This window comes from Herpailurus yagouaroundi, unplaced genomic scaffold, assembly GCF_014898765.1.
Source record: "Herpailurus yagouaroundi ecotype Mexico unplaced genomic scaffold, PumYag 355, whole genome shotgun sequence".
Taxonomy (NCBI): domain Eukaryota; kingdom Metazoa; phylum Chordata; class Mammalia; order Carnivora; family Felidae; genus Herpailurus; species Herpailurus yagouaroundi.
In genome coordinates, this window is record NW_024412572.1 from 503,120 (window position 1) to 522,357 (window position 19,238).

General features: G+C 43.2%; 1 protein-coding gene across 1 annotated transcript; it reads right to left on the reverse strand.

Moving 5' to 3' along the window:
- Window positions 1-6,540: 6,540 nt before the first annotated feature.
- APOBEC1 (apolipoprotein B mRNA editing enzyme catalytic subunit 1) lies at window positions 6,541-15,750 on the reverse strand. Its single transcript, XM_040462633.1, has 4 exons — window positions 15,658-15,750; window positions 8,771-9,218; window positions 7,867-7,985; window positions 6,541-6,774 (listed from the first exon to the last, which is right to left on the reverse strand). The coding sequence occupies exons 1-4, from the start codon at window positions 15,748-15,750 to the stop codon at window positions 6,625-6,627; spliced, it is 810 nt and encodes a 269-aa protein (XP_040318567.1). The 3' UTR covers window positions 6,541-6,624.
- Between the last annotated feature and the right edge of the window lie 3,488 nt (window positions 15,751-19,238).

Genomic DNA, 19,238 nt, shown 5'->3' on the forward strand with positions numbered 1-19,238 from the left:
GACCCAAAGAGAGGAGGGATCTGGTTGATTGCACTCCATAGCTGGGTATACAGGAGGCGTACCTGGATCCCATTCCATCCGGGCATCCAAGTTGAGGGCTGGTGTCTCCTTTATTCCTGGCTCTGTAAGCCATCACAGCAAACTAATACATGCATCCACCTGCTGGTTCACAAAGACAATTCACCCAATATTGCCAATGCCTACAAACCTGGGAAAAGCAAGAAGGTATTTCCCACTGATTTTATAAAAATGTTCAGAACCCTGCCAGCAACAGATATACACTTTAACTATTTACAAGGAGAGAACAGGGCTTAGGGGAGCCAAAAAGAGACAGTGAAGTGTCCCGGGGCTAGTATTGAGAGGCAAGGGGGAAGGTGTGATTATCAGGATCTGGACAGGTCAGCTGCGCAGAGGCCAGCTCAGGACAGAACTGGTCCGAAGGCACACACCATCGGAGACAGAGGCACAAGGCCTGGCTAGGCTTATGCATAGCAAGCTGTTCTAATCTTTGGACCATGAAGTCTGTACAGCACAAATAACCACCTCTGAGTGTTAATCAAATAAAATCTGCCCCTAGGGTTTTAAAGCTGTCACGGTCCACGAAATTTGGTTTCTTTTTCCTTCTAATTTAGATCCCACAGGGACTTCACGTACCCTTTATCATAGATGAGATCCAAATCCAAAATGAAGCCCAGAGGTATAGAGAATATTGAGACCAGTGAGCTTACAGAAGTTTGGAAAGGCCTCCATAAAGATTGGTGACGTTGACTTAGAGTCTTAAAAACACAAAACCAATGATGGAATGATAAAATGAGAAAGAATCTGTAGTGATCATCTACTTGGAGTACAAACTCTCACACTTTTTTTTTTTTCCTCTTAAGAAAGTTATAATACGAGGGGCGCCTGGATGCCTCAGTGGGTAGAGTTTGCGACCCTTGAACTCAGGGTCGTGGGTTCAAGCCCCATGTTGGGCACAGAGCATACTTAAACTTTTTAAAAATTAAAAAGAAGAAGAAGAAGAAGAAGAGGAAGAGGAAGAGGAAGAAGAAGAAAGTTACAATACTATTCCTAACAAAATGTTTTCACGCTGGCTCACACAAAGATTTCATAAGTACATACTACAAAATAAATAGGCAATAACTTATATGGCAATGGAAGCTTAAGCTTCCATTCTATCCTGTGTCCCAGGATGGCTCAGCTGTCCCATAATTTTAATTTATTCAAGTCACTGTTAACTCTTTCTTTGCCGCAGTGCCTGGTACTCTCAGTGCTCTCATTTAGGCTTCTCTTGACAACGAGTGTGTATTCTTTTTTTTTTTTTTTTTTTAGAGACAGAGAGCCCACCGGCAAGCAGAGGAGGAGCAGAGGGAAAGGGAGAGAGAGAATCTTAAGCAGGCTTCATGCCCAGACAGAGCCTGAGAAGGGGCTGGATCTTACAACCCATCACGAGACCATGACCTGAGGCGGAAATCAAGAGACAGACACTTCACCAACTGAGCCACCCAGGTGCCCATATCTAGTGCGTTCTTATATGAACATTTGTACTTAGTCTCTGATGATTTAAGTTTGGGAAACACTGCATTGCCAGTTTCAGAAGATGCTGGTTCTCAGCAAGTATAGGGTGAAGCCAAGTGACTATCGTTAATACAAGAAACATGAATAGCATCCTTCCTATTATATTGTGTAAAAATTATGTACGTTTTTATGGGCAGGTCAAAAATTATTATCTGAGTGTGTAACACAGGTACACACATCTGCGTGTTCTGGGATGAGAAGGTAGTTTTTCAGGAAGTGACTCCCCCAGTTTGTTGGTTCCCTTGTCTGCAGCTTTGACTTGGGTTTCTATGGTGTTCGTTTTCTCTTTAATAATTAGGCGATGAAGCAGGGCTTTCTAAGCACACGGAAATGGTTCTGTCTCGGAAAACTAACTTTACACATTAAAGAGTATATCTTTCATGATAAAGGATCCGACGTTTAGAAATGTTAGATCAAGGGGTGCCTGGGTGGCTCAGTTGGTTAAGCATCCGACTTTGGCCCAGGTCATGATCTCACGGTTTGTGAGTTCGTTCGAGCTCGGCGCTGGGCTCCGTGCTGACGGTGCAGAGTCTGCTTGGGATTCTGTCTCCCTCTTTCTCTGCCCCTCCCCTGCTCACTCTCTATCCCTCTCAAAATAAATACATAAACATATATATATATATATTAGGTCAAACAATGAGTCACTGTTAGGGTACTGATCTCAGATATAATGAAAGGATATACGGTTATATTAACTAGCAGGGGGATATTTTTGAATTGTAAACTCCGGAGGGAAATAGATCTGATATGTAAAGAAAGCTGTAGGAAATGCTCTTTTTGTCACAAACAACTGCTTCCTGTTTAAGTGAGGCAGCATACTGGCATGATGACAAGGAACTTAAACTCTGGAGGCAGAGTCATTTAAAACGTAGCAGCTATGTGACCATGGTCAAATCATTTGAACTTTTTGGGCTTGTTTTCTCATTTATAAGATGGGAAAAATAATAGTACTTACTTGATGGGACAGTTGCTACATATATTATGTATATGTAAATGAGCTCACATATAGAAACAACTTATAACAGTCCCTGGTACATGATGAGTCCTGTATATATTTGCTATTTTTATTATTTTCCCCATTCAACCCAGTACATATAATCAAATATTTATAAAATTTGTTCGCCCCTACTTATTTACAAAGCTACCTCTACTAATTATACTGAAACTTGTAGGTTTCCCAAACATCCATGGTATAATTGGGGGGCTGGGGGGAGGGAGAAACACTTAATCTGGAATTTTGAAGCTCAAGGAGAAAAAAATCAGGATTGGAGGCATAGTTGTAGAATAATGAATAATAATACCTTTCGTCTATTGAGTGCTTATTATAGTCCAGGGTGTTCTAAATGCTTTCCGTGTAAATCTCATTCGATTCTCCTAGTGACCCTATGATATAAGTACTTTATTATCCCCATTTGGAGGAGGGAATGGAAGCAAACAGGTGAAGTAACTTGCCCCATGTCACACGGCAGGAAGTAAGACCCAGAATTTGAGCAGTCTGGAGGCTCCAGTTTGTTCTCTTAACTACCAGACATCATGTTATCATATAAAATTTATATATTATCGTTTGGGCTAATATCCAGTGAACATAACAGTGCAACCAGACTAGCTATCTGAATGGCTGGTGCTCTGTTCTGATTAACTTGGTGCTTGGATGATATCATTTGTTAATATATTATGACGATCACTTCTGATTATGGGTGGTGGTTAAAGCCACGGAAATGGATGAGATCTTCGGAGAAGTGTGTTTTTATAGTATGAGAAAACTAATATTTTGAGCACCATGAAAGCAAAGGTAGGCTCTGTTTTAGTCACGACTGTGCTCCCTAATTGGTTTTACTCAATCTCTGCAAATATGTAAAGGAAGAAAAAGACCGAAGACCGTCTATCGATGTCCTTAGCGTAGGTTTTCCAAAGGAGTGGAAGAGCAAAAGGTAAATAAAGTAAATAAAGTAATAAAGTAATAAAGTAAATAAAATAATGAGTATACACTATTATTCCGAGAAACTTGGCTGGGAAGAAATGGACCAGGTGACAGCACCACATGACTGGAAAATAAAAGACGAAGTGCCTTTTTTATCTGGCATTTACAGCCTCATTAATGACATTTTGAAAAATTCGAACAGACCTTTAAGAATTCCACAAAATTATTCTAAAGCTCATCTACCACTCAAAGAAACCTGTGAGAACACCAAGAAAAGTTCTGAAACCCGTAAGAACACCAACCAAACAGCAAGACAACAATGGGGGCTTACCCCTCAGTTACTTGACCTCCTCCGCCTTTCTACTTTTCTGTTCTGACTCAACCACAGGCTTGCTTGGTCACACCCTCAGCGACATTATCAACTGCAGCTACTCTGCTTTCAAAATAGTTAATCCGTTCGGTGTCTGACCGTCACATACTATTCTTCAAGCTTGATTGTTCAAATACGCCCACGATCCCTATTTAATGATCCTATCGAGATTTCCAGTTGGTTGACCATTCTGACTTTTCCCAACCCGCCAGCCTTCTCCTTAGTTTTCTTTCTCATCCAGCTAACTCAAACTCATCTGAAGCTTTGTGGACCCTGGGTTGGTTTTTTTTTTTTTTTACCTTTATTTATTTTTGAGAAACAGTGAGACAAAGCGTGAGGGGGGAAGGGGAGATGCAGAATCTGAAGCAGGGTCCAGGCTCCGAGCAAGCGGTCAGCACAGAGCCCTATGTGGGGCTCGAACCCACACATTGTGAGATCACGACCTGAGCCGAAGTCAGTCGCTTAACCAACTGAGCCACCCAGGTGCCCCAACTTTCACAGTAGTTTAAAAAAAAATGCTTAGACAGGCTTCACTGAGATACCTAATAAGTTCCCAGCCCCTCTTTTGGCCTCCCAAAAGACTGCCTTGTATCTCCACGCCAACCCAGGAAGACAAGTGAGCAAGTGACTGAGCCAGTCTGACTCCATTATGAAAACTGGGGAGATCCTAGTTACTGGTGTATCCTGAGTGCTCAAACAAAATGTTTTAAAACTTAAGTAATTTTTTAAAAAAGCACACTGACTTTTAGCCCCACGGTGTTCCTTGTCTGACCCCGGCTAAATTGTATAATATTTCAGCTTCCTAGTCTCTTCATGCGGCAAGCACTTTATATGTTCCCAAAACTCCATTTTCTTCTCCTCCTGGACTGTGTTTCTGTCTTTCTTAGAGCTGGGTGGAGCCACACGATTGATTTTTGGTTAGTGGAATTGGGTCAAAAGTGACGTTTGCCATATCCAGTCCTTGATTCTAAAAACACTCTTTCGTGCAGCTTAACGCTTTCTTGTCTCTTCTCTGTCCCCTCCTGTGTATGCTGTCTCCTATGAGATGGCCGAATGTGGAGAATTCCGTAGAGAGTTCCAAGGCCATAGGAGATGGTGGAGTCACCAGATGGAAGGAATCTGGGTCCCTGAGTAACTGCAGGCAGCAAGAACATCCTCACCCGATTTACATTAGGCTTCAGTGTGAGCAAGAAATAACCCTTTTTTGTGTATAACTGCTCCAAGTTTAAAAGGCTGCTAATTACAACAGTACATCATCCTATAAATTTGGGCTAATAGATCGTCTGTTAAGTCTTAGGATGTTCTGAGTCAGAATCCAATAAAAACTTGTTCTTTGTTTCCCTTGAGCATCTTAGAAATTGGCTTCATGAAATTGTTTGTCCTAAACACACACAGCAAAAGTCCCTACCGCTAAAACCCAAGATGGCTTCCAATTATTCTCATCTCCTGGGATCCAAGCCCTCGTAGTCCCCTCCCACATTGAATCATGGCTGGCTGGTGTTACCGATAGAAGACTGCAGAAGAAATAGCGTATGATTCCAAGACTCAGGCATTAAAGATACGGCAATTTCCACCTTGGTCTCTCTTAGATGCTTGCTCTGTAGAAAGCCTGGTGTCAGGTCGTGAGGACAGCTGAGCAGCCCTGTGGCGAGGGCTACCTACATGGCAAGGAACAGACCTCCCATCAACCACTAGCCTCTACTTTCCACCCATGTGAATGTGCCGAATTCCTGGTGAAGCTGACATAATAAATATTTACTGTTGTTTTAAGCCACAAAGTACTAGAATAATTTGTGATACAGCAGTGGATGACACGATCTGTGATACTACTGTTTGTTAAAATTCCTAGATTCTTTTTTTTTTTAATTTTTTTAACGTTTTATTTATTTTTGAGACGGGGAGAGACAGAGCATGAACAGGGGAGGGTCAGAGAGAGGGAGACACAGAATCGGAAACAGGCTCCAGGCTCTGAGCGGTCAGCACAGAGCCCGACGTGGGGCTCGAACTCACGGACCGCGAGATCATGACATGAGCCGAAGTCTGCCGCTTAACCGACTGAGCCACCCAGGCGCCCCCCTAGATTCTTTTTTTAATCTCTTTTTTCCCCTTCAGCATTATTGAGACGTAGTAACATACAATGTTGTGTAAGTTTAAGGTGTACAACATAATAATTTGATATAATATATATTGCAAACTGATTACTACAATAAGGTGAGTAAACACATTCATCACCTCATAGTTACAGGTGTGCGTGTGTGCATGTGTGTGTGTGTGTGTAATACACATCACATCTTCTTTATCCATTCCTGGTGAGGGACACTTAGGTTGTTTGCATGTCTTGGCTATTGTAGGCAATGTTGCAATGAACATGGGGTGCAGATACCTCTTTGAGATAGTGATTTTATTTCCTTCAGATATATGGTGTATAGAAACACAAGCTGAAAATTTCTACATTCCAATGGCATTCTCTTTTTCGTGGGGCATCAGTGCCTGCTACTGAAACAGAGTACGCAGGAATCATTCTTTTTTTTTTTTTTTTTTTTTTTAATTTTTGAGAGAGAGAGAGAGACAGACAGAGCATGAGGCAGGGAGGGGCAGAGAGAGGGACACAGAATCGGAAGCAGGTGCCAGGCTCTGAGCTGTCAGCACAGAGCCCCGCGCGGGGCTTGAACTCACGGACCGTGAGATCATGACCTGAGCTGAAGTTGGACGCCCAATCAGCTGAACCACCCAGGTGCCCCACAAGGAATCATTCCATTCATCTCCAAGTCACAGGAAGTTGTATCAATCCTGTAGCTAAAAGGACGTGGGGGGGAATCATTTGGTAATGGCAATTTTGAAGAGTAAGTCTGAACAATGTAAGCTGATTCTGACATCTTCTTAAAATCTTTAAGCAAGGAGGGAGACTCTGGAAGGAAAAAAAAGAATAATGTTTTTCTTGATACTATTGTAACCACAAACATTTTGAAACATTAGTTGGAAGTTTATTGAGCAACTTTCAAGAGAATACAAATGGGACACGTACATTTCTTCAATAGGATGACACACATCAATATAGGAAAAGAGAATATCTGGAATTCGGTAGAGCCAGTAAGTGTTGTAATAATAATAATAATAATAATAATAATATCAAGTTAATGTGGAGTCCATGTATATCTTAACCAGTTTACCTGTTCCCTTCTCTCATTTATTTCCTACAGAGATTGTCTTGCTCTTCTCGCATTTTCTTTTTTGTTTGTTTTAAGTTTACTTATTTATTTTGAGACAGAGGGGGGGGAGGGGCAGAAAGAGAGGAAGAGAGAGAATCCCAAGCAGGCCACACGCTGTCAGCCCAGAGCCGGATGAGGGGCTCGGTCTCACCAACCGTGAGGTCATGACCTGAGCCAAAAGCCAAAATCAGGAGTCTGACTGAACCCTTCAGATGCCCCATTCTCACACTTTCTTAAGGTACGTCAAGAAGTTAAATAAATTTCAATACAAATGACAAAGAGATGGTGAAGAAAAGACCTATCAATTTATCAGAAAAGAAGTTTGAAGAAGGGGCGCCTGGGTGGCGCAGTCGGTTAAGCGGCCAACTTCAGCCAGGTCACGATCTCGCGGTCCGTGAGTTCGAGCCCCGCGTCAGGCTCTGGGCTGATGGCTCGGAGCCTGGAGCCTGTTTCCGATTCTGTGTCTCCCTCTCTCTCTGCCCCTCCCCCGTTCATGCTCTGTCTCTCTCTCTGTCCCAAAAATAAATAAACGTTGAAAAAAAAATTTTTTTTAAATAAAAAAAAAAAGAAGTTTGAAGAAGGATGTTTCTTTTGGTATCATAATCTTTGTCCCTTAATGTGACCGACTAGAGGGGCTCCTGGCTGGCTCAGTTGGAGGATCATGCAAGTGTTGATCTCAGGGTCATAGGTTCGAGCCCTGTGTTGGGTGTAGAGATTACTTAAGTAAACAAAACCTAATAAAATAAAATAAAATAAAATAAAATAAAATAAAATAAAATAAAATAACTTACTAGAATTATGCAGTGCAGTTCCAGCGCATACAGCTTCATCCATACAACAGGGTATCTGGGCCAGTGATCTTCTTCCCCAGGTGGGTAGTTGACAAAATTCCTCCAGCAGTGATCATACTCTAAGGAGACACAAATCTTGGTTCATTCAGCTAACAGAGCAGAAAGTTACTTTAAAGAGAGCCCAGCTTGTAGATACACGTTATATAAAACCCGTCAGCCTATTTGCTGTTGGAGATGGACTAACCATCCCCCTGAATCCCTGAAAAGAACAACATAGTTTATTCCAAGATGGCTGACGGGTCACCATGGCAGGTGCAGGCATGGAGAAGAGAGCCCTCTTTTTCATATTTTCCTTGCTGTGAATATCAGACCTGGTTCTTTCTCATGTTATTCTGGACATTCGCTTCTTCTTCTTCTTTTTTTTTTTTTTAAACATTTATTCATTTTTGAGAGATAGAAAGAGACAGAGCGGCAGTGGGGGAAGGGCAGAGATAAGAGAGAAACACAGAATCCAAGCTGTCAGGACAGAGTCTGAGGCAGGGCTTGAACCCACGAACTGCCAGATCATGACCTGAGCCAAAGTTGGACACTTAACCGAGCTAGCCAGGCACTCTTTCAAGTTTGTTTATTTATTTAGGAGAGAGACAGAGAGAGAGAGAGACAGAGACAGAGACAGAGGATCTGAAGCAGGTTCTGTGCTGACAGCAGAGAGCCCCATGCCGGGCTCGAACTCACGAACTGCTTGAGCCCAAGTCAGACACTTAACCGGACTGAGCCCCCCGGGCGCCCCCAGGCTTTCACTTCGGAGACTTCCGAAGTGGGATAGGCCACTCCTCTGGCCTAGAAACGTGCTACCAGCACAGTCTCGCGTCAACACTTAAGGTCCTCTGCTTGTTGTTTTTACCTGGGACCCTCATAACCTGGACGGTGACACCGCTGTCGACGAGGTCCCTGAGTCCTTGCCGGTTTTGTTGATCCAGGTGCCAGAAGAGCCGAGATACATAAATAACCAGAGTCACGCTAGGGTGTTGGCTCAGAAAGCCTCTGATAGCCTTGGAGCATTCCCAGCAGGGACTCCAGGACAGGAACCAGGTGATGGAACAGCTGACGGAGGGGCAAAAATGCCTCTCTGAAGTAAATTTTTCTATAAAATTGAGCTCAACGTGGTGGGCGGTGTTTCTGCCCGAGCTTCGCCAGACCCTACGGCTTGTGCCCCACTTAATTTCGTAGAGCAGACAGGCCTCTTTGCGGAGTTCTCTGGGGTCAAAGAAGACTTCGAACTCCCGGGGTTCAATTCTTCTCCTGAAACACAAAAAGCGCCCCCATGCTATCAGGCAGCCTTTAGAGGGACCCTAGGAACGATTTCATGTTCCCCTCTCCCATCACACAGATCTCAAACATGACATCTCAGGACATTTTCTTTTCTAATCTGTCTCCCAAAGTTATCTAGGTGGGCCTGTCTGAATCATCAGAGTTTCTCTCACAAGCATAGTGAAGAGAGTTTTCCCACCTCACGTCATGGAGTTACCGCTCTCTCTATACCGTTGCTTGGTAGTTTTGAATTCCGGCATAAATATGTAGAGACGCCACGTTCCAATCCCTACACCTCAACGTTCCTCAGTGGACTCTAAATTTTAGGTAGGAGCCTCAAACGGCCAACAAGATTCTATTGCCAAGCCTGAAGAGAGAAGAAGCCTCAGGATTCCTCGGCATGAAATTCTGCATACTAATTCCTCATAAGAAAAAAATTCAAATTGCTCCCCGTGGCATCTTTATTTATTTATTTTTTAAAGATTTTTGTCTTTAACAGTCTCTACACCCAGTGTGGGGCTCAGACTTACCACACCAAGACCAAGAGTCACACGCTCCACTGACGGAGCCAGCCAGGCGCCCCTCCCAATGACATCTGTAGATTTAATACTTTCCACGTCTCAGAGCTGTAACTCAGGGGAAACTCAAGATCGTGATGAGTACTCTTCTTTGCCATATGGTTGAGTCATCAGCGTATTACATCCCAACATTTCCACTCATCCCTAAAGTATTACATTTATTGACCACGTAGATCAGTCCTCCCACCCATCGTGAGATAATTTATTCCCTGACAAAAGTCCCCCTGTTTTAATGCTACGTCTGAAAAATGGGAACATAGTATAAAATAAACAGATGAACTCAAAGTGACAAATGAGTTCTCTGGACCTTTCGCTAATGGCTATCAAGTCATGTGATTTAAACAGAGAAGTATGAAGATAAAACAGTAACAGAACAAAGCTGGAAGGTAATTTATTTAAACAGAAACCAAAAGACATACAAACAAAGATATAGGAAGCAATAATCATAGGGCGCCTGGGTGGCTCAGTCAGCTGAGCATCCAACTCGTGGGCCCACAGCAGGCTCCGCATCGAGCCTGCTTGGGATTCTCTCTGTCTGCCCCCAGCCCCTAGCTCGTGTGTGTGCTCTCTCTCTCTCAAAATAAAAAAATAAACTTTTAAAAAAAGCAATAGTTATAGAGAATGAAGTTAGAAAAGGCAAAAGGTGGGACGCTTGGGTGGTTCAGTCGGTTGAGCGTCCGACTTCGGCTCAGGTCATGATCTCGTGGTTTGTGGGTTCGAGCCCCGCATCGGGCTCTGTGCTGACAGCTCAGAGCCTGGAGCCTGCTTCGGATTCTGTGTCTCCTTCTCTGTCTCTGCCCCTCCCTTGCTTGTGCTCTGTCTCTCTCTCTCTCTCTCTCTCTCTCTCTCTCTCTCAAAAATAAATAAATAAATGTAAAAAATAAAATTAAAAAAAAAGAAAAAAAGGCAAAAGGAAAGAGTGGGAACATGATACAACAAGAAAGGAAAAATATGGAAAGCTATAGTCCTACAGCTCTTAAATCCACCTTTTCTTGCTGAATTAAATGCTCACTATGGTAGTATTCTTTTCTTCTTTTTTTTTAATGTTTATTTATTTTGGAGAGAGGCAGAGAGAGAGCAGAGGAAAGGCAGAGAGAGGAGACACAGAATCCAAAGCAGGCTCCAGGCTCTGAGCGGTCAGCCCAGAGCCTGATGCGGGGCTTGAACTCACCAACTGTGAGATCATTACCTGATCTGCACTCGGATGCTTAACCAACTGAGCCACCCAGGTGCTCCTATGATAATATCAGTCTTACCTCAAGGTGGCATCTCCAGCGGAAGACCCTGTTGACCAAGAGACGATTATGTCAAATAACACCCACACACATATTTAGCTCAGAAAAATACTCGGTTTTTCTAAACCTGCAAACCATATCAGAAAATGGGGTTAAGGGGCGTCTGGGTGGCTCAGTCGGTTGAGCGTCCAACTTCAGCTCAGGTCACAGTCTCACGGTTCGTGAGTTCGAGCCCCGCGTCGGGCTCTGGGCTGATGGCTCGGAGCCTGGAGCCTGCCGATTCTGTGTCTCCCTCTCTCTCTGCCCCTCCCCCATTCATGCTCTGTCTCTCTCTGTCCCAAAAATGAATAAACATTAAAAAAAAAATTTAAAAAAAAAAAGAAAATGAGGTTAAAAGAGTCTCTCCTATATTAATTGGATTGGACCCTCAAGAAAAGGCACATTTTTAAGGGCTCTGCCAAAAATCTATTTGCCCAATCCCAAACCAGAAAATCCTCCTTCAGGCTCCAGCAAGAATGATCGAGTGCAATGAGACAGTCATTCCTCAGAGGCTCCTATGTGTAATTTCTACCTGCTTCCACAGCACCTTGTACGTCCTTCGTCACAACAATTATCATGTTACATATATATATATATGTATATATATATATATATATATATATATATTTTATGGAGCTATCTTTCTTATATTTTATTTATTTTTTAATTTACATCCAAGTTAGTTAACATAGAGTGCCACAACGAGTTCAGGAGTAGATTCCAGTGATTCATCCCCTAGCTATGACACCCAGTTACACCTAGGTATCACTAGGTATAAGGTAGGTATAAGTTATATCTAGGTATAAGCACCCAGTGCTTATCCCAAGTGACTTCCTTAATACCCCTTACCCATTTAGCCCACCCCCCTCCCACAACCCCTCCAGCAACCCTCAGTTTGTTCTCTATATTTAAGAGTCTCTTATGTTTTGTCCCCCTCCCTGTTTTTATATTATTTTTGCTTCCCTTCCCTTATGTTCATCTGGTTTGTCTCTTAAAGTCCTCATATGAGTGAAGTCATATGATTTTTGTCTTTCTCTGACTGACTAATTTCACTTAGCATAATACCCTCCAGTTCCATCCACGTAGTTGCGAATGGCAAGATTTCATTCTTTTTGATTGCCAGGTAATACTCCATTGTATATATTTACCACACCTTCTTTATCCATGCATCCATCGATAGACATTTGGGCTCTTTCCATACATTGGCTATTGTCGATCGTGCTGCTATAAACATGGGGGTGCATGTGCCCCTTCAAAACAGCACCCCTGTATCCCTTGGATAAATCCCTAGTAGTGCAATTGCTGGGTCGTAGGGTAGTTCTATTTTGAATGTTTTGAAGAACCTCCATACTGTTTTCCAGAGTGGCTGCACCAGTTTGCATTCCCATATCATGCTATATTTTGATTGGTATTTACACGACCATAATAACAATGAATTATAAATTATGTGAGATACGGATTATGAATATCTTGTTCTAGACTCTATCATCACACTGCCTGAAACGTGTTGGCAGTAGATATTTATTGAACAAATGACTGAACGAGTCTCACTACTATCAATTATGGGATACCTAAATATATACACAGAGGAACTAAGAGACAGAGAACAATATTATGCGGAGAGAGTGGCTCTCTCATACGTTGTTGGTGGGAACATAAACTGGCACAGCCACTCCAGGAAACAGGCAGTTTCTTAGTCATTATTATTATTTTATTTTTATTTTTAAAGTTTACTTATTTATTTTGAGAGAGGATAGGGGCAGAGAGAGATCCCAAGCAGGGTCCGTGCTCAGTGAGGAGCCTAATGCAGGGCTCGACCTCACAAATGAGAGATCATGACCTGCGCTGAAATCAAGAGTTGGTTGCTCAACTGACACCCAGGTGTCCCAGAAGTTTCTTAATTGAAAACAACAACCGGGGCGCCTGGGTGGCTCAGTCGGTTAAGCGGCCGACTTCGGCTCAGGTCATGATCTCGTGGTCCGTGAGTTCGAGCCCCGCGTCGGGCTCTGTGCTGACAGCTCAGAGCCTGGAGCCTGTTTCGGATTCTGTGTCTCCCTCTCTCTGACCCTCCCCTGTTCATGCTCTGTCTCAAAAATAAATAAAACGTTAAAAAAATTTTTTAAATAAAAAAAAAAAGAAAACAACAACCTTATTCCTTTTCTGTATTAAAAACCTGGGTAGCTCCGTTGGTCCATCCTCTGACTCCTGATTTCAGTTCAGGTAATGATCTCAGGGTTGTGGGAGTCTGCTTCAGACTCCACGTTGAGTGGGGAGCTGGCTTGGGATTCTCTCTTTTCCCCTCTCTCAGCCCCTCCCCCACGCTCTCTCTCTAAAATAAAAAAAAGAGGGGCGCCTGGGTGGCTCAGTTGGTTAAGCGGCCGACTTCGGCTCAGGTCATGATCTTGCGGTCTGAGAGTCCGAGCCCCGCGTCGGGCTCTGTGCTGACAGCTCAGAGCCTGGAGCCTGTTTCAGATTCTGTGTCTCCCTCTCTCTGACCCTCCCCCGTTCATGCTCTGTCTCCTGCTCTGTCTCTCTCTGTCTCAAAAATAAATAAACGTTAAAAAAAAATAAAATTAAATAAAGATTAATTAAAAATTAAAAAAAAAATAAAAGCAACAACAATAATTGAAAATGCAACTGCCATATAACCCAGCAACTGCATCCTGGGCATTTATCTCAGAGACACGAAAATGTAGGCTCCCACGAAGGCTGTATGCAAATGTTTCTATCGCTTTGATTTGTAATATCTAAAGACTGGCATCAACCTAGACGTCCAGATGTTAAACAATCCGTGGTAAATGGAATGGAATTTAGCAATAAAAAGGAACCAACTATTGATACATGTAATAACCTGGATGAATCTCCAAGGAATTATGCTGGGGGAGGGGGGAGCAATTTCAAAAAGTTGCAGTCTGCATGATTCCATTTGTCTAACATTTTGAGTGGCAAAATTTTAGAAGTGAGGACAGATCAGTGGTTCTCAAGAATTAAGAACAGGGGTGGGGCAGGAGGAAGGAGGGTTCGGTTATAAAAGGGCAACAAAATATCTCTGTACTGTTGGAATGATCATGGTGGTGAAAACACAGACCTCTGCAGGTGACAAAATTGCCTACGGCTAAATACACACAGAGGCGCCTGGGTGGCTCAGTCGGTTAAGCAGCCGACTTGATTGCAGCTCAGGTCACGATCTCACGGTTTGTGAGTTCGAGCCCCACGTCAGGCTCTGTGCGAACAGCTCAGAGCCTGGAACCTGCTTTGGATTCTGTGTCTCCCTCTCTCTGCGCAACCCCCTCCCCCCCCCCAACTCCTGCTCATGCTCTGTCTCCCTCTCTCTCTCTCTAAAATAAATAAACATTTTTTAAAAATTCAAAACAAAGAAATAAACATTAAAAAAAAGAAAGAAAAAACTAAATGCACATAAATGACTACAAGTGCAACTGGAGAAATCTGAATAAAATAGGTGGATTGTGTCAATGTTAGTATTCTGGTTGTGATATTATTCTACACTTGATCTTAGCCACAGGCTGAGAAGCCATAGGTTGTGAGATTATTCTATAGTTTTGCAAAACATAACCATTGGGGGGAACTGAGCAAAGTGTATAAGGAACCTCTCTATTATTCTTAAAGCTGCACGTTTTTAAACTTTTAAACTTTGATTATCTCAAAGTATTTAGCAGTATGGAGAGAAGCCGGGGCACCACTGGCTTAATATAGACGTACTTTTGGGGTGCCTGGCTGGCTGAGTAGGTAAAGCGTGCGCCTTTTTTTTTTTTTAATTCTTGTTTATTTTTGAGAGAGAGAGAGACAGAGACAGAAACAGAGCTGGGGAGGGCAGAGAGTCAAAAGAAACAGCTAAGAGGGGCATCTCGGCGGCTCAGTCAGTTAAGCGTCTGACTTCGGCTCAGGTCGTGATCTCACAATTCGTGGGTTCGAGCCCCGTTGTAGGGCTCTGTGCTGACAGCTCAGAGCCTGGAGCCCGCTTCGGATTCTGTGTCTCCCTCTCTCTCTCTCTCTCTCTCTCTCTGCCCCACCCCCCTGCTCATACTCTGTCTTTTTCTGTCTCAAAAATAAACATTTAAAAAAAAGACTTTCTTTTTTTTAACTTCATGTACTTATTTTTTAAATTAATTTTTGACACAGAGAGAGAGAGAATGAATGGGGGAGGGGCAGAGAGAGAAGGAGAGAGAGAATCCTAAACAGGCTCCTTACTGTCAGTGCAGAGCCCGACGTGGAGCTCAATCGCATGAACTGCGAAATCTGAGCCTGAGCCCAAATCAAGAGTCAGACACCGACTAAGCCACCCGGGCGGCCCCGCTGCTATTTTTTAAACTGTTATTTAACAGTTGTATTTTTCACTGAACATTTTATTACGGTGAAACAAGCATCGATTTGGTGTCATTTGATCAAAATCATTTGTGGATGTGAACAGTTAGTATTAAGAATAATAATAAATCCCGTTTAAGAGTCGTATGAATATATTAACACACAGGAAAGTTGAAAAACGCTCAAGGACACAAGCACAGGCAGGACACACACACACATACACACACACACACACACACACACACACACAGAATATCTGCCTTTTCATGAATATAGAGCTTGCCAGGCCCCCCGGTCCGTTTTACCTTTGTCAGAAGCCATGGTGCTCTGTCACTGGACTTCTCCCCCCGGAACCGTATATTGTGCTGATCACTCTTACCAACAACACGCCTGGACATCATAGGTGTGGCCGCTGATACCTGGCTGGGGCAGAGGATGACTCAGTCCTGAGTCTCCGGCAATTGCCGGGTATCTCGACCGTGCAAACAGTGAGCAGATTAAGAGGGAAGGAGGTGTGGGGAGTTCACATCAATGTGTTGATAAGAAAGCTTAGGATTCTGTAGAGTAAATCACCGGGGATATCCGCATTTCCAAGTTCTTCCCCGGAAACCTCTGAATTTAGGAACGTTTCCCTCTTTTAAAAATGAAGGGTCAGGCAAGACTGATCAATCATTCCTCATCAGAGAGCGCGAAGGAAGAACAAAGGGAAGAGAGAACCGACGGGTTTGTAGAATCTGAAGGCTTTCAACGTTACCTGGTGCAGACACTGAGGATTACTTACTTACTTCTTTACTTGAGCGACCATTTGCTTATATCTTGAGCGATTATTTACTTATTTCTAACTTCCTCTTATTTTGTTCTTTGCCCCCAATCTTGTTGGAACGGGGAGGGGCACCGAGAGATGCAAAATCAGGAGGACTTTGGCCTCTGAGTTGGGTAATTAGTGCGTCTAATTACGTCTTTGGTGATCCCTCTTCCGTTTTGAAGCTAAGGTTAAGTGTACGGCCAGGTCCACTCCTGCTTTCTCATCCTTCTTGAGGAAGTGAATACTGTGCTCCAGACTGCCGTTGCCTCCTGTTGCCTGAACCCTGGCTCATGCATCTCTGAGGCTCAGCACACACTCCCAGAATTGAGGGCATTTTCAAGACCCAGGGCTCCCTCCCTCTAGGGTCTCATAACTAGAGCTTCTGAACTCTGAATCTCAAGGACCATCCACCCCTATTATACCTAAGCCCCTACATATAAGATCTTCCTTAATTATGAAAGTCAGAGTAGAGCCTCCACAAGACAAAGCAGTTGTTTGAGTGGCGGTTAAAGAGTTATGAAGAAGAGGGGCACCTGGGTGGTTCAGTCGGTTGAGCATCTGACTCCAGCTCAGGGCACGATCTTGGGATTGTGAGTTCAAGCCCCCCTGTCAGGCTCTGTGCTGACAGCTCAGAGCTGAGAGCCTGCTTCGGATTCTGTGTCTCCTTTCCTCAATCACATTCTCTCTCTCTCTTTCTCTCAAAATGAATAAACATTTTAAAAAATCAAAAAAAGAGTTACGAAGAAAGGGCAGAAGTGCCACCTCATAAATGAAGGTCCTTCAGAATCCAAGTGTTTCTTATTTTTTTTTTTTTTTGCTTTTAAGTTTTCTTTCTTGATTTTTTTTTTTTTTTGAGAGAGAGAGAGACAGAGCATGAGCAGAGGAAGGGATAGAGAACGAGGGAGAGAGAAAGAATCCCAAGCAGACTCTGTGCTGTCAGTGAACAGCCCAAGGCAGGGCTCAAACTCACGAACCGTGAAATCGACCTGAGCTGAAATCAAGAGTCGGATGCTTAACCAATTGAGCCGCCCAGGCGCCCCAGGAGCCAAGTGTTTAAAAGTTATGTGGGTGCTAAGTAGAATACCAACCCCCCCCAGAGATGGCCACATCATAACACCTAGAACCTTATAATATGGTACGTTACAATGGCATAAGGGACTTTGCAGGTGTGGTTAAGTTAAGGATCTTGAGGTGAAAAGATTATCCCATCCTGTGTGGTCCCAATCTAATCAAAAGTACCCTTATGAGAGTGATGCAAAAGAATCAGTCAGAGAAGGGTGCCTGGTGGCTTAGTCAGCTAAGCGTCTATCCAACTCTTGGTTTGGGCTCAGCTCATGATCTCATTGTTAGGGATGGAGCCCCACACTTGGGATCTGCACTGATAGCATGGAGCCTACTTGCGATTCTCTCTCCCTTTCTCTCTGCCTCTCCCCTGCTCACACTTTATCTCTCTCTCAAAATAAATAAATATTAAAAAAAAAAAAAAAAAGACACCTGAGGCGCCTAGGTGGCTCCAACAGTTAAATGTCCGACTTCGGCTCAGGTCACGATCTCGTGGTTTGTGGGTTTGAGCCCCGCGTCGGGCTCTGTGCTGACAGCTCGGAGCCTGGAGCCCACTTCAAATTTTGTGTCTCCCTCCCTCTCTGACCCTCCCCCACTCACACTCTGTCTCTCTCTCTCTCTCTCAAGAATAACTAAACACTTAAAAAAAAAAAAAAAAAGAATCTGGCAGTTGAATTGCTGGATCAAGTAGGTAAGCATATATTTAACTCAAGAAAATGCCAAATGTTTATACCAGTTCACATTCCCACCAAGAGGGTGCGAGAGTTTCAGCCTTTGGGAGTGTCAGCTCTTAAAGTAGCAATCATTTTTGTGGGTATGGTAGTATCTAATTGTGATTTTTACTAGCATTGTCCTGATGTTGACCATCTTTTCACGTGCTCATTAGTTATTTACATATCTTCTTTTCTAAAGTCTGAGCATTTTATCCATTTCTGACGGGTTGTTTGTCTTCTGAGTTATAAGAGTTCTTTATACATTGTGGATACAATTCCTTTGTTATATATGTAAACACACTTGCCTTTTCATTTCCTTAATGGTGTCTCTTCTGAAGAAAAGAAGTTCTCCACTTTAATGAAACACAATTTGTCAATTTTTTTTTTATGGTTAGTGTTTTGTGGATCGTCTGTAAAATTAGTGCCTACTCGAAGGACAGGAAAATAGTTTCAGTTTTCAGCTTTCTGGGTTTTTGAAGATTTTTCTTTTTAAGTATTTTAAAATAACTTAAGAGTAATTTTTTTTTAATTTTTTTTTTAACGTTTATTTATTTTTGAGACAGAGAGAGACAGAGCATGAACGGGGGAGGGTCACAGAGAGAAGGAGACACAGAATCTGAAATAGGCTCCAGGCTCTGAGCTGTCAGCCCAGAGCCCGACGCGGGGCTCGAACCCACAAACTGCGAGATCATGACCTGAGCCGAAGTCGGACGCTTAACCGACTAAGCCACCCAGGCGCCCCTTAAGAGTAATTTTTAAGTGACTTGAAAGTAAGTTTTAAGTAATCCCCACTCTCAACGTGGGGCTTGAACTCACAACCCCGGGATTGAGAGTTGCACCCTCTACCGCCTGAGCTAGCCAGGTGCCCCACTTTTATATTCGTTCTATAATCTGTTTCTTTCAGTTAATTTTTGCGTATGGTATAATATAAGGGTCATGGTTCCTTTTTGTCCATGTGGATATTATTAGTCAGCTAGAGCTGTCGTAACAAAATACCACAGACTGGGTTGCTTAAACAACAGAAGTTTCTTTTCTCACAGTTCTGGAGGCTAGGAGTGCAAAATCGAGGTTCCAACCAATTTGGTTTCTGGTGAGAACTCTCTTCCTGGCTTGTAGACACTGCTTTCTTGCTATGTTTTCACGTGACCTTTCCTTGTGTTCGCAAGTTCAGAGGGCTCAGACCGTTAATAGGTATCTCTCGTAGGTCTCTTCTTATATGGACGTTGATCCTGTTAGATCAGGACCCCATTTGACTTTAATTACTTCTTTAGAGGCTCCTCTCCACATGGGGAGGATTAAGACTTTA